Below are 16,203 nucleotides of genomic sequence, written 5' to 3' on the forward strand. Positions count from 1 at the left end.
ATGACTAAGAGCAGCCGACTCCACATGAATTCCAACATAAGGAACACCTTTTTCTCCGAAATTGGCATTGGGATCTCAGCCAACAGCTTCCTTCTTCTCTTCTACATACTCAAGTTCATGCACGGGCACAGGCCCAGACCCACTGACCTGCCCATTGGTCTCTCGGCCCTAATCCACCTGCTGATGCTGCTCACCATGGCATTCATAGCCACGGACATTTTCATTTCTTGGAGGGGATGGGATGACATCGTATGTAAATTCCTTGTCTTCCTGTACAGATTTTTGAGGGGCCTCTCCCTTTGTACCACCTGCCTGTTGAGTGTCCTCCAGGCCATCATCCTCAGCCCCAGAAGTTCCTGTTTAGCAAAGCTCAAGCATAAATCTCCTCATCACATTTCATGTGCCCTTCTCTTTCTGAGTGTCTTCTATATGTTCGTCAGCAGTCACCTCTTAGTGTCGATTGTCACCGCACCTAACCTGACTTCGAATCACTTCATGTATGTCACTCAGTCCTGCTCTCTCCTACCCATGAGTTACCTCATGAAAAGCACGTTTTCTACGCTGTTGGCCATCAGGGAAGCCTTTCTTATTAGTCTCATGGTCACCTCGACTTCGTACATGGTGGCTGTGTTGTGCAGGCACAGGAAGCATCTTCACAGCACCAACCTTTCTCCAAAAGCATCCCCAGAGCAAAGGGCCAGCAGGACCATCCTGATGCTCATGAGCTTCTTTGTGCTGATGTCCATCTTGGACAGCATTATCTCCTGCTCAAGAACCATGTTCCTGAATGATCCAACATCTTACTATGTCCAACTCTTTGTGGCCCACAGCTATGCCACAGTCAGCCCTTTTGTGTTCATGAGCACTGAGAAACATATAGTTAACTTTTTGAGTTCTATGTGTGAGAAGGTGATAAATATTTGATTATCCATGCTGGGCAAGCTCCTTTAAGAGGAGCCCGTGTAGTGGCATCAGAACTGTCAGTCATGGAATGGTGTCAATGCGCTTTGGCATACGTGAAAATATGAAGTTGTGGGGCTTTTTCTGTTAAAATTATTTACTGTAACCCATGTGGTGGCAAACATGTAACAGAAAATTCAACCACATACCCTTGGAGATAGGAAAAGAGCGTTTATTCGTTTTGTTTTATTTCGCGATGAGTCTTTGAGGGAGTCCTATGCATGGCTCATACACATCATGGCCTTGGACAGCTCATGCCGCTTCTAGTATTTGACCACTTCTAACACTTTTCAATATTTCAATCTCCTCTATTATATCTATCCTGACAAATCAAATAAGCCATAAATAGTCATATGATCCAGAAGGAAAAGGAATTATCCACATAACTTCCAATACAGAACCCTGTGTAAGAAGCCCCACAGTGGCTGGTACAGCAATGCTAACAATGACAGGATTTGAAATTCCCAGAGATTGAAACAACTGTCTAGAGTCATCAGAACACATGACCAAAACACAGGCTCTGCGTGGTATCGGATATGGCTCAATCTTAAAGGACAAGGCAGTTCTAGCACAGGGTACTGCAGTCTGGAGCCCAGAAAAGCAGGAAATATCCACACCACACTGGCTTGAACCCTTGAGGTACAAGACTCTACCCCGCATCTCTTCTGAAACCCAATTCCTCCCTCTCCTCCTGTCTGTGCTATAAATAACTTGTGGTAAATTCTGTGGCTAGGGAAAACATTTATACTTATGAGGCAGTTTAGCAAACATTATTGAGAAAGTTTAATGAGCCAACCAAACATATGTTACTCTAGATTGCTGTGCAGGTGGGCACACCAAGCTTTGTTTAAGTTAACTTAGGGCTTCTGATTTCGGAGTGATGTCCTCTGGGCCTATTGTTTCCATATAATAAATTGCTTCCCAGCTTCAGCTCGGAAGTCCCATCCCTTGGTTGTTTTCTGCAACAGTGGAACAAAGACAAGCTATGAAATTGCTATGCAAAGTAAGACAACTCAGTGAGAGAAAAATAAGTATTATGTGCATTGATTGACAGAGAATGGCACACACAGCAGTTAGACTCAGAGAGACAAAATGCAATGTCATTTTAGAGGGAGATCTTTCTTTCTTTCTTTCTTTCTTTCTTTCTTTCTTTCTTTCTTCCTTCCTTCCTTCCTTCCTTCCTTTTTTTGGGGGGCAGCTTGTTGGGCAGGATTTTACTTCAGGGAAAGGCGAATGGTGAGGCAGTAATGGGACAGAACAACGTGTGTGTCTTCACTAGCATTCAATTGTGTGTCGGGAATGTTCAAGTGGCATCTGTATGTGTTTTGTGGGCTTCCTCATAATAAAGACATACTATCTTCATGAAGTAATCACAGTGTTACCTCTAGTCTCCACGAGATTCAGTGAATAAAGGATTCTCCGCACAACAGAGACCTGAGTTTAAATATCTAGCATCCATGTAACTATCCAGACCAGCGTAATAGGTTGAACTCTGACCTCTACATGCATACCATGATGCATAGCTGTCTATATTCACACACACACACACACACACACACACACACACACACACACACACAGAGAGAGAGAGAGAGAGAGAGAGAGAGAGAGAGAGAGAGAGAGAGAGACACCACAAATTAAAACATTCTACCTAATGTTAAAAAGTGACAAGAGTGTACATTTTCAATAATAAAACCTTGTGGCAAATGTGTCCCAAAATCAGGTTTGGAGGCGGTTCCCTGCTGGACTGAATCTTGTTCTCTCTCAGCCTCTCCTGGAAAGCGTAGCTCCTGCTGGAGATTCTGCCAGCACATGTGCTGCTCAGCCCTGGCACTCAGGCACACAGGCAGCTCAGCTGGATGAAGTTTCCTGTGAGCGCAAAACTCCAAATGTGAATAGCAGATCAGACATGCAAAGCTTTGGTATCAGCCAATGCTGTAAAGACATGAGCTTTTACATTAGTAATGATATATCAAACCCTGTCACATGTGTACGTAGAGGGAATATCTTGAGTACTGTATGGATGCGTTGCCTGTCAATTAAAAAAAAAAAAAAACTATGGTCGGGCTGGAGAGATGGCTCAGAGGTTAAAAGCACTGAGTGCTCCTCCAGAGGTGCTAAGTTGTATTCCCAGAAACCACATGGTGGCTCACAACTATCTATAATGTGATCTAATGCCCTCTTCTGGCATGCAGGCATACATGCAGGTAGAGCACTGTATACATAATAAATAAATAAATCTTAAGAAAAATATCTATGGCCTATCCCATGGCCTATGGGAAGGGATAAAATAGAAGGTGGGAGATTCTCCCAGGAAGATGTGAAGACAGGTGCATGGTCCCTGAGCAGAGGTAACCAGCCATGAGGCAGAATGGAGATTAGTATAAATGGGTTATTTTAAGTTATGAGCTAGTCAGAGAAGAGCCTTCCTATGTGGCCTAGGTATTTGTAAATATATTTTGAGTCTTGTGAGCTTCTGGGAGCTTTGACTGGGAAGAAGAGCATGCACCCTACTACAGATAGTATCCACTGTCGGGCAGGAATCCAAGCTTAAAACACAAGATTCAGGCATTAAGCCAAGAGTGTGAACACAGGACCTGGACCAGAAAGCCAGGCAAGGCCCCTTTAAGAACTGCCATGGTGGTGGGCTGAGCACTTGACCAGAGGCCAGTAAGCAGCAATAGAGTGGAAAGCTGGAACTTGACACAATTTGCTAGCCAGACAAGAGGCCTGGTCTCTTTAAAAGAGAGGTGGCCATAGCCTCAGGCATACCCGGAAGGCATAAAGCTTCCTGGAATAGCAGTGTGAGCCTGGAAAAAGCAGGTGGGAAGGAGCAGGAAACTGCAGAAAGGCTTATAGAAAAGCTGCCACTAGGAGACTGGAGGCCTGGGAAAGGCAGCTAGTGAGTGGGAACACACAGTAACCTGCCTTGGGCCCAGCAGCCAAAGTCTGGTAGGTTGGAAAGGCCTGGCCAGGCCGACAGAAGGCAAAGCCAGGAGCCTCGAGCTAGCTAAATGCCCGGGGAAGCGCTAAAAACAGTGTGAGATGCAAACTGAGACGTCCCAAGCATCTTAACTGGTAAGGTATTAAGTTTGAAAAACAGTAAAGGAGAAGAGAAACTGGACATAAAAATCATAGGAAAAATATTTGGTTTGAAAATAAGAAAGTAAGTCCTTAGGGAAAGAGTTGGGGGGCGGGGGATCCTATTTTCTGTGTTTAAAATGGAGGAAGACACAATGACACATGCATCTGGATTCCATACAACTTTGTTTTTCTTGTCAGCATGCAAATGGTCATTTTTTTTCCAGTGCTGATTACAGTTTTGTATATTCTCTTTATGAGATATCAGAATAAGGCAGATTTGGAGAAAAAAGAGACTGAGAAACTAGGTACTAGATTAGACATCAAACAGAAGTTGATGGATTCCTTGAATCAAGATAGAGAACCTTCGGAGGAATCCAGTAGGGATTGAATTTAGAACCCAGATTGAGCTGGGCCTGGTGGCTCATGTCTTTAATCCCAGCACTCGGGAGGCAGAGGCAGGTAGATCACTGTGAGTTCGAGGCCAGCCTGGTCTACAAAGCAAGTCCAGGATGGTTAAGGCTACACAGGGAAACTCTATCTTGAAAAACAAAAAACAAACAAAAATCCAGATTGTATTTATTGATGCTACCCTACAGTAATATACAAATAAACTAAACGACATGTACTTTTGTAGCATTTGGAGAACTAAGATATGCACACATGTGGATGCATCATGCTATTGATGCACACTCAGAATTCCAGTGGTCTCTTGCCTTGAATTGTGAAAAGGATGAATCTGAAATTACACATTTGTTGGAAGTGATGACTCTCTTGGAAACATGTTTGCAGATTGGGCCTAATGATGCTTTGACATATGTCCAATAGAATAGAATACATTTTTAAGCATTATGACATGAAACCTGTTACAACCCTACAGGTCAAGCAATTATGGAGAGATCTAACAAGAATTTAAAGAAATGGTGCATAGAACAGAAGAGGGATAAAGAATATTCCATGGATAAATTAAATGGTGCTTTGTTGACTTTGATTTTTTTAAAAAGTCAATGAGACAAGTAACACAGCTGTTAAAAAGCACTGGGATGTAGAAAACACTGATGATATGTATATCTCAGAGCGGGAGAAAGGTTCATTGCATTGGGGAAGAGATTTTGCATTTTTTCCAACAGGAAAAAAAAGCTACATCTTCCATCCAAACTATTAGAAATCAGAGTTGACAGGAGGGGACCCCTGAAGATGCTGGCTATAGACAGAAAGAGGGAGGCCAGCAGGACCAACACAACAGGGAATGTATATGCCGATCCCTCTACATGGGAATAGCTCTGAAACTGGCTGAAATATAAATGTCTTGGCACAGACAATAAATCTTGTTGGCTATAGAGTCCTCATGACTTTTTATTACATACTACCCTTTCATATGGCATGGATGGAGATTAATATTACACTTTGGTCCAAACTGGTTTGTAAAGAAAGACAGATATGTTTCAGAGATTAAAGCTACATTTCAACAAGAGAAGTAACAGAAAGCTTACACATTTGTGGAAACTGAACAACTCTCTACTCAGTGCCCACTGGGTCAAGGCAGGAAGAAAGAAAGAAATTAAAGGCTTCCAAGAATTCAATGAAAATGAACGTACCCCAACTTACGGAGCACAGTGAACACGGGAGTAAGAGGAAAGCTCACAGCACAAAGTACTTCATAAAGAAATCAGAGAGAGGGCCTCTTTCCCATCTTGCCAGACGGTGGGTAGAAAAGCCGAGAAGCCTGCAGCCAAGAAGGCTGGTGATAATGCTGCTGCCCCTGGCGCCCCCACCGCTGGTACAGCCAAAAAGGGTGACCCTAAGGTTTAAAAGCCCAAGAAAGGGAAGCCCCATTGCAGCCTAAACGCCATCCTGCTTAGAGGAATTGGCAGGTACTCTGGATTTGCAATGTACTCCAGAAAGACCTCCTACAAAAGGAAACACTCAGCCGCAAAGTCCACTGTTGAAAACAAAGGAGAAGGTCCTTGCTACTGTCACAAAAGTAGTCTGTAGTGACAAGAATGGTGGCACCCGGGTGGTGAAGCTTTGAAAAATGCCTAGGTGTTATCCTACCGAAGACGAGCCTTGGAAGGTGCCGAGTCATGACAAAAAGCCCTTCAGTCAGCACCGTGAGGAAGCTGCGCGTGCCAGCATCACTCCTGGGACAGTCCTGATCATCCTCACTGGGCACCACAGGGGCAAGAGAGTGGTTTTCCTGAAGCAGCTGGGTGGCAGCTTGCTACTTGTGACTGTACCATTTGCCCTCAATAGAGTTCCTCTGTGAAGAACACACCAGAAGTTTGTCATCGCCACATCTACAAAAGTTGGTATTAGCGAGGTTAAAATCCCAAACTCCTGACTGACCCTTACTTCAGAAGAAGCAGCTGCGCAAGCCCAGGCACCTGGAGGGCGAGATCTTTGACACAGAGAAGGAGAAATATGATACTGCAGAGCAGTGCAAGGCAGATCAGAAAACTGTGGACGCGTAGATTTTGCTGAAGATCAAAGCTGTTCCCCAGCTGCAGGGCTGCCTGCGATCTCAGATCTCCCTGACAAACGGGGTGTATCGTCCCTCACAAACTGGTATTCTAAGTTGCTAACAACCTGACTAACCAGCTTTGTACCTTAAAAAATCAGAGATTTCATACTAGCAACTTAATAGCACACCTGAAAGCTCTATAACAAAAAGAAGCAAATACATCCAATAGGAGTGGACAACAGGCAATAATCAAACTCAGGGCTGAAATCAATAAAATAGAAACAACAAGAACAATACAAAAAAATCAATGAAAGAAAGAATTGGTTATTGGAGAAAATAAGCAAGATAGGCAAACACTTATCAAAACTAACTAAAAAGCAGAGACAAAAATATCCAAATTAACAAAATAAAAAAAAAAAAAATTAAAAGGATGACATAACAACAGACACCAAGGAAATCCAAATAACCAGTAGGTCGTACTTCAAAAACCTGTACTCTACAAAGTTGAAAAATCTGAAAGAAACAGACAAATTTCTTGATAGATACTACTTTCCGAAGTTAAATCAAGATCAGATAAGCAATTTAAATAGACCTATAACTCTTAAGGAAATAGAAAAGTCATTAAACATTTACCAAACCAAAAAAGCCCAGGATGCTATGGTTTTAGTGCAGAATTTTTCAGACTTTCAGAGAGGAACTAATGCTAATGCTCTTCAAATTATTACACAAAAATAGAAGCAGAAGGGGCACTGCCAAATTTATTTTATGAGGCCACAGTCACTCTGACACTTAAACCAGGCAAAGACTCAAACCAAAAAAGAAAATTACAGACCAATTTTCCTTGTGATCATTGATTCAAAAATACTCAACAAAGTACTTGTAAACCAAATCCAGGAGCATATCATATATACCATCCACCATTGTGGGGCTTTGCTGGGCAGAGGTCTTGAGACGGCTCCTCTCAGGAGAAGCCAGTTTACATGCACTGGAAAGAGGAAGCACTCTCTCCTGTCTCCAGAAAGCGACCATAAAATCCCGTTTGGAGAAAAGGTGTGACTAACCGGGTTCTGTTCCTTCCTTCCACAAGACATTTCAAAGCGGCCTCTGAGTTAGTAAGAAGTCCAGCTTTTGAAACAGGCTCTCTGGGTGTTTACTACAAACAAAAGGCATATCCTGGGACTGGCCTCCCTTTTTGCAACATAGGGCTTTAAAAATCCAGGATCCCTGCATGTGTTGTCCTTGGTTGGTGCCTTAGATCAAGCAGAACTCCTGGGCTCAGATCCACCCATCATAATGTTCCTCTTGTAGGTTTCTAGGACCCTCTGGATCCACCTACTTCCCTATCCTCTATATTTTTCTCACCAAGAGTCTCAATAGGATGTTCTCACCTCTATCCCACTTTCCTGGTAGGTGAAGACTTTCGTGGGACCTGCCCCTTGGGCTAGTGTCCAGTTATAAATGAGTATATACCATTTGACTCTCTCTGCTTCTGGGTTAGCTCACTCATTATGATAATTTCTAGTTCAATCCATTTGTTCAGAAAATTTGGGAATTCCTTGTTTTTAATAGCTGAGTAGTATTCCATAGTGTAAATGTACCACAGTTTCTTTATCCATTCTTCTACTGAGGGACACTTAGACTGTTTCCATGTTCTGGCTATTATGAATAAGGCTGCTATGAACATGGTTGAGCAAATTTTCTTGTTGTGTGCTGGATCATCTTCTGTAAACCCCTACCCGGATCTAGCCAAGGGACAGAACATTCTCCACAGTTAAGTGGAGACCGGGGACTGACTTTCACAGGATCTCTGGTGCCCCATATTTGGCCATGTCCCTTTGTTGGGGAGGCCCAATGGCACTTGGAGGAAGGATAGCTGACTACCAAGAAGAGACTTGATACCCTAGCACCATATTCATGGGGAGGAGGTCCCCCTCAGTCACAGTCATAGGGAAGGGGGATTGGGGTGAAAGTGGGAGGGAGGGAAGAATGGGAGGATGCATGGGATGGGATAGAAAGTGAGATGTAATATGAATTATTTTATTTTTCAATAAAAATGTGTTTTAAAAAATCCAGGATCCCTGAGTAGAGGGCTCCTTTTGTCCTTTTCCTCTGTCCTTTGGGCCCCAAGACTTTTGTCCTTTTCTCCATTTTTTCCTGGCTTTTTCTTTTTTTCCCCTTTTTGTTAGCTTGGCTCAGACTCTTGCCTCTAAACTGAATGTATATATAAGAGTTAGTACATGAATTAAAACCTAGTTCTTTGTTTCTTTGTTGTCTTATTCTGACAAAGCAAGCTTGGCTACCCTGCATTCCCTCAAGCCCTGGGCTCCTTTCCCCTGCTGGGAGAGACCAGAAGCTGAGGTTTGTCCCTGCAGAAGAGGGTGGGAATCTGAGCTCCCTTTCCCTTCCCCCGCCCTCCTACCTGACTCCTGCAGCAGTGGAGGATCCTCCCCTCAGAGAGCATGAGAACCTGGCTCTCCCCACCCACCTCTGTTGGATTCTCAGCTGAATGTGCAACAGGATCTCGGATCTCAGATCTAGGAACAAGCCTTTGCCCAGCCAGCTTCCCCAGAGCTTGGAGGAGTGGAGCCAGGAACGCCTGGCTAGCTTCCCAGGGACATCAGAAGGCTGAGAGAAAACACCATTGGGGGGCGTAATTCAACACCCCATGACCAAGTAAGTAGGCCTCATCCCAGGAATTCAGGGTGGTTCAAAACATGAAGATCAGTCAATGTAATCCACCATATAAACAAACTGAAAGAAGAAAGACCACAGGATCATCCTATTAGATGCTGGAAAAGCCTTGACAAAATCCAATACCCCTTCATGATAAAAGTCTTGGAGAGATCAGGGATACAAGGTACACACCTCAACATAATAAAGGCAACACACAGCAAACCTGTAGCCAACATCAAATTAAATAGGAATTCACAGAAATTCCACTAAAATCTGGAACAAGACAAGGCTGTTCACTCTTTTTATATCTATTTATATAGTACTTGAAGTCCTAGCTAGAGTGATAAGACAGCTAAAAGAGGCCAAGATGGTACAATTGGAAAGGAAGTAGTCAAAGTATCATTATTTGCAGATGATATGATAGTCTACACAGTGGCCCTAAAAATTCTTCAAGGAAACTTACAGCTAATAAACACCTTCAGTAAAGTGGCTAGATACAAAATTAACTAACTAACTAACTAACTAACTAACTAACTAACTAACTAACTAACTAACTAAATCAGTGGCCATCCTGTATACAAATGCGCTGAGAAGGAAATCAGGGAAATGCCATCCTTCACAATAGCCACAGATAATATGAAATATCTTGGAGTAATTCTAACCAAGCAAGCGAAAGACCTGAATGACACTACCTTAAAGTCTTTGGAGAAAGAAATTGAAGAAGATATACATAAGTGATACCAAAAATATCAGAAGATGGAAAGATTTACCATGTTAATGGATCAATAGGGTCGACATAGTAAAACTGGCCATCTTACCAAAAGCAACCTACAGATTCAAAGCAATTCCCATCAACATTTCAACAAAGAACAATACTCAATTTCATATGGAAAAACAAACCAACCCAGAATATCTAAAGCAGTCCTGTACAATAAAAGAGCTTCTGGAGGTATCACCATTCTTGATTTCAAGCACTACTACAGAACTCTAGTAATAAAAAACCACATGGTATTGGCGTAAAAACAGACAGGTTGATCAACGGAGTTGAATCAAAGCCCCAGATGTACATTCATACACCTATGGACACTTGCTTTTTGATAAAGAACCAGAAATATACAATGGGAAAATAAACATCTTTAACAAATGGTGTTGGTCTGACTGGCTGTTGGCATGCAGAAGAATGCAAATAGATCTGTTCTATCACCATGCACAAAACTCAACATAAAACCAGATACACTGAACCTGACAGAAGAAAAAATGGGGAACTGCCTTGAGCACATTGGTACTATTTTCTAATTCTAATACCTGACTATTTGAGGGTCTCCCTAAAATGACAGCTTTTTTTTTTTTTTTTTTTTTTTTTTTGGACAAGGTCTCTGTGAGGATCCCAGGCTGCTCTTGACTAGTATGCTCCTGCCTCCCTCTCCTGAGTTCTGAGTGAGGGTGTGTGTGCCGTGCCTGCACGGGAGACTGAACCACAGCACATAGATTTCCACTCAAAGCACAGCCTCCTCCTGACGCCACCAGTGAGAATGAGGTGGCCATTCCTGCTCCTCAGAGACTGGGGTCCAGTCAGACATGGCTTCAGCCTCAGATATCTGCCACCTGACTGTGACCACCTCAGCTCTGAGCTCTGCCTCTACTTCTGTTTTTCACTCCACTTCTTTTTAGATTCACTTTTAAAATGTACTCACACCTTGAATTCTGAAACAGATTTCAGAATCCATGGAGCACAGAATCAACATTAAATGGAAACCACATACTTGGTGGGGTGAGTTGCCGCAGGAGGAGGGTTGCCTGTCACACAGTGTGGGGAAGCAGACTCAGAACCATGGGAAATCATGGGGGGCCCAGGAGTTCTCGTCAAAGACTACAAGTCTCACAGTGAATAAAATTGGTCCTAATTAAGTCTAAGGAGTAAAGTGAGAAAAGTTATAGTTGCTGTATGTCATAAACTTTCTGATCGCCTGTAGGTGTGGCAAGGGAGCACAGATAAGCGTTGTGCCCAGCCCTCCCCAGATGACTGTTATCCAGGATGAGGTGAGTAAGATCAACAGGCAGGGAAGATGCTCCCCTGGGATGCCACATTTTCAGAGCTTCCCAGTGGAAACTTCTCACCTCTGACAGACATGAAAATTACATGCTGCAGGGATCCATTAAAGACTCCCTTTACTAAGCTGTGCAGGATCTCCTCAGGCGCAGAGTCCTCCCTGTCACGTCCATCTGGGTAAGTGATCTGCACCCAAGTGCAGCATCAGAAGGCAGTCAGGTCCCAGGCAGGCTGTGGGAGGAGGAGCACTGGGATGCAGGGAAGTTTTCAGCATCTGCAGGGGAGATGCTGAGCTCTGACAGACCCTCAACACTGGGGACTGTGTTCTGCACTGGTGAAGAGTATGGTTTTTTTCCTTAGGATATTTCCTGAAACTCCTAATATTAGTTAATCTTTCATTGGAAACATCAATGTTTAATATTTACATTTTGTTTTAATTAAATAACTCACAATGAAGAACTACATCAATATTCCTTACATGTATATCTTAGTGATTCAAATTTATGTACCTATTATTTTAAAAATTGATACTTTTCATTTCATATCATCATTAAAATCTTTCCTTTCACTTTTGTTACAGTCTTAACTGAAACAAAATTATTTATGACATAAGTCACTCTGTATTTAGAGTAATTAAAAATAATTCCGGTGTGTTTGGAAGGAAATCTCCTTGATGTATCAACACCATCTAGTAGAGGACAACCTCACATTATTTTGAGGTTCCCCCGAATATTTTCTCCTGAAGCCATTTCCCTTCCTGCTGTCTAAAGAGCCAGGACCCAAAAATCCAGGAGTCTGAGAGAACAACTTGAGTGTTCATCAGTCTTTCCAGTGTCCTAGCCAGAGATTTTAAGGTGTCAGTCAAGTCTCGTCCTGTCTGTTCTGGACTTGGCTTTCAGACTTTCTCAGTCTATCTCTTTTGATAAACCCATCAGAACAGACAGACATGAGCACCCATCTTTCTTGCTCCTAACACCAGTGATTAAGATGAGGGCGGAGAGTCAGAGCTGTGCAGCAGAGAGCCAGGCTCAGCCACTATTTCCTCACTGAGCTGACAAGGCAAGTGGAGTTTGTAGCAGGCTGTGGGTGTCCTGGCCTGACAGCTGAGTCAAAAGAGCACTTCACTCTCCTGTTCTCTCAGGGTGCATGTAAAAGTATGGGTCAACATCCTAGCTACAAGCCTGAACCCTGAGAAGTACCCACACTCGTTTCAGTTAAAAAGTTGCAGGTTTCAACGCCTGCCTCATCCACTAAAGTCATGGTTTTATGAGATTTTTTTCCCCATTTTCCCCAAATCATGGCTTTAAAACTACAGTGAAGATAATAGAGTTGTCCTTGTTACAGATGGTGGAAGTGTAATGCTCCCAGAGTTTTGCAGTGAGCTGTGTGGAAGGTTTGAAAACTTTCTCTTTCTCCTCCTCCTCTTCCTCCTCCCCTGCCTCTTCCTCTTCCTCCTCTTCCTCCTCCTCCTCTTCCTCTTCCTCCTCCCTTGCCTCTTCCTCCTCCTCCCCTTCCTCCTCCTCTTCTTGCCTGTTTTGTTTTGTTTCTGAGTTCTATTGAAATTCAGATTAGGTAATTAAACCTATATATTATATAAAGAACATGGCAATCCAGAGGGAATCACTCAGTAAAACTTATTTAAAATTCTATTAGTACATAGGACTTAGTATAGTAACCTTGTAAAGGTTTAACTTTTTCTAATGATGCTTCACTCTTTTACTTTAGAAAATCTCCATTTAATTTCTTTTTAGATTTATTTTGTTATGGTAGATTTCTTGTTTTTGCTGCATGTATTTATTTCTCCTGCACATATGCCTGTTGTCTGAGGACCTCAGAAGCTTTTGAGTTCTCTGGAGCTGGAGTTACAGATGATTTTGAGATGCCATGAGAGTGGTGGGAACTACAGCTGGGTCCTCTGTAAGAGCAGCAAGTCTCCCATTTTTAAAGTCCTTAACTGACTATCTATCCTAGCTCTGATTTCTTTTTTTCATTTTATGTATTTTGTAGAGTGGGGTAGGGTGTGTATGTCACAGAACACATCTTGGGGGTCACAGGATACTCTTTGGAATTGGCTCTGCCCTTCTAGACTATAAGTCATGGGGATCAATTCAGTTCATGATGCCTGGAGGCCAGCATTTCTGCACACTGAGGTTCCCTACGGTCCTCCTGCTCTGAGTACTTGGCGGGTGCTCCAGATTTGGTAACCAGGACACTTCTGCTTTTCCTTCATATCTCACACCACAGATAAAATAAAAGCATCTTATATCATTGATATTAAAATGATAATTTTTTTACTGTACGACTAAAATTTTTATATTATTACGCAACTGAGGATTGTGATACTTGAATTAAAGTAAATGCTTGTATTGCATGAGAAGGAATCTGCCATTAAGTCTCCTGGTGTACATCTGAGTCTTGGGCCGCTTGAGTCTGAGAAACATCACTGTGTCCACAAGGAGGTCTGAAATCCTAGATGCCCTTGCAGCCCATCTTCCAGTATAGGTTGGGTAACTCTGCTTTCTTTCATTAATACGTTACATTGGGAATGGCCCTGAATCTATTGCAATTCTAATTCTATTTCTATTTCCTTATTTTCACTTGCTGCAGAAGAAAATATCCTGGACTATGTTCCTGGCAGCCTCTGATAACTAGACACTTCTCACAAAGGCTTTTGTTCTTCTGTGACATCAGCACGTGTCTCAGATTCAGTTACAAAGTGGGATTCACAGAAGAAGGCCTAACATGCTACCAGATTGCTCTGGGAAGGGATTGCTTAGGTAGTCTACCACTTTCATATTTAATCTTCTCTGTTTCAGGCCAAGACAGACTGGTCAGTTGTTTTTTAAAAACTGCATTAACTCTCCTAAGTCACAAACATAAGGAGCCTCATGAGAATAAAGCCACCAGCCTATACTCCCACAGAGTTCATCCTGTACAGGAAACACTGCTGTGCTTGGTATGTAGACTTCATCTTCTTACACACTGAGGGTCTCCATTACACAGGCACACACTGTTGATATGTTCTAGAAGAGGTGACAGCAGCTCAGGCCCAGACTTCTCATGGTCACATGCAGAGGAAATGGTAGATTGTGTGTGAGCTGTGAAGAGCCTGGACTTAGAGTTCTCACTTCTCAGTGCTCCCTGCAGAACCACATGAAGAGCACTAGGCCTGCAGTAAATGAGCAGAACAGAGAGAGACTGCAATGAAATGACTCGCTCTGCATAAGCCAGGGACACTGTCTGATGTCTCATTTCTACTTATTTGCAATGCTCATTGAACTTCACCAAAGCCTGTAGGGCTGGCATGTGCCTGTCAATCAACATGATGCAGATGAAAGACATTGCTTTTGCCTCAGGAAACCTCCAATTTGAAACAGTAGGAAAAATATTTCCATGACACATGACAATTTTTAATATCGGAGAAAGCTGATATGCTGATGGGGAAATGAGCATTGGAACAGGGGAGAGAACACTTTGAGGTGGAGGTGAGTGACCATAAGTGTATTAAGGCTGGACTGTGAAACATGGACACATCTTCCTGAGAGTAGCGGTGCCACCATTGCCTGAAGTGGATGAGCAAGCTAGATTTGTGATAAGAAACCTTGCTGTTCTCCCTGCACAGTTCCTACCTGCTTCTTTCAGGCTTAAAATGAATAAAATCAGTGAACTGTCCGGTTACACTAAGATAAGAAACACTCTTTATTCTGAGGCTGCAATTGGGATCTCAGGCAACAGCTTCCTTCTTCTCTTCCACATCTTCATGTTCATTCATGGCCAGAGGCCCAGACTCACTGATCCACTCATCAGGCTCTTGTCCCTAATCCACATACTGATGCTGCTAGTCATGAGTTTAGTAGCTACAGACATTTTTATGCTATGGAAGAGATGGGATGACACCACGTGCAAATTTGTTTTCTTCTTGTACAGACTTCTTAGGAGCCTCTCTCTTTGTGCCACTAGCATGCTCAGCATCCTCCAGGCCATCACCCTCAGTCCCAGGAGCTCCTGTCTAGCAAAGTTCAAACATAAATCTCCATACCATATGCTAGGTTACCTTCTTTTCCTGAGCATCTTCTTTTCATCCATTAGCAGTCCCCTCTTAACATACATAACTGCCGCCCCTAATTTGACTTTACCTACTTTTACATATATCACTCAATCTTGCTGTCTTCTGCCCATGAGTTACTCTGTCCGCTACACGTTTTTTATACTGTTGACCTCCAGGGATGCCATCTTTGTAGTTTTCATGGTCCTCGCCAGTGTGTACATGGTGACTTTCCTACGCAGACATAAGAAACAGTCCCAGCTTCTCCACAGTGCCAGCCTTTCCCTCAAACCTTTTGCAGAGCAAAGAGCCACGCAGAGCATCCTGTGGCTCATGAGTTTCTTCGTGGTGATGTACACCGTGGACAGCGTCATCTCCTACTTAAGGAGTACAGATGATGGTCTCACTTTGCATTGTGTCCACATTCTCACAGCCCATGGCTACGCCACAGTCAGTCCTTTTCTGGTCCTCAGTACTGAAAAGCATATAATTTACATTTTCAGATCCCTATTTGGAAGGATGGTGAACGTCATATTACTCTGGGATGGATAAGCTCCCTTAAGATGACCCGGTGCACTGCCTTCAGAGCTATGTAATGTAGTTATCATGAGCTTCGGGTTAAATGAAAATACAGAGTTGTCTTTTTGCTGTTGTTAAACCTATTTATTGTCTAATTTGTGGATTGTGTTCATAAAAGAAAATCCAAATGCCAGCTACATAAGTGCTTTGTGTGTCCTAGTGTGTCTTTTGGGGACACATAAAGTGACTGTCTCTTGCCATGGCCTGGATTATCAACAGCAATTTCAAATATGTGGCAGCTGTGATCATCTTCATTCATTCAATCCCCTCAGTTATATCTGTTTTGCCAAATTATGTACATAACATTTATTACTATAATTATCACATGATCAGAAAATTTATATCCCCCCACAC

General features: G+C 42.8%; 2 protein-coding genes and 1 pseudogene across 2 annotated transcripts; all 3 read left to right on the forward strand.

Moving 5' to 3' along the window:
• Window positions 1-924, forward strand: LOC127196831 (vomeronasal type-1 receptor 94-like). Its single transcript, XM_051154588.1, has one exon. The coding sequence runs from the start codon at window positions 1-3 to the stop codon at window positions 922-924; it is 924 nt and encodes a 307-aa protein (XP_051010545.1).
• Window positions 925-5,629: 4,705 nt separating this feature from the next.
• LOC127196979 (60S ribosomal protein L6-like) lies at window positions 5,630-6,615 on the forward strand (annotated as a pseudogene).
• An 8,259-nt stretch (window positions 6,616-14,874) lies between these two features.
• LOC127196980 (vomeronasal type-1 receptor 54-like) lies at window positions 14,875-15,822 on the forward strand. The gene has a single exon (XM_051154672.1). It carries the CDS (start codon window positions 14,875-14,877, stop codon window positions 15,820-15,822), a length of 948 nt encoding a protein of 315 aa, XP_051010629.1.
• The last annotated feature ends 381 nt before the right edge of the window (window positions 15,823-16,203 follow it).

The sequence above is a fragment of the Acomys russatus genome, chromosome 13, assembly GCF_903995435.1.
Source record: "Acomys russatus chromosome 13, mAcoRus1.1, whole genome shotgun sequence".
In the NCBI taxonomy this organism is placed as follows: domain Eukaryota; kingdom Metazoa; phylum Chordata; class Mammalia; order Rodentia; family Muridae; genus Acomys; species Acomys russatus.

What these genes read in the sequence shown, in the direction of transcription:
- LOC127196831 (XM_051154588.1), top strand. Translation starts at nt 1, where the DNA reads ATGACTAAGAGCAGCCGACTCCACATGAATTCCAACATAAGGAACACC.
- LOC127196980 (XM_051154672.1), top strand. Translation starts at nt 14,875, where the DNA reads ATGAATAAAATCAGTGAACTGTCCGGTTACACTAAGATAAGAAACACT.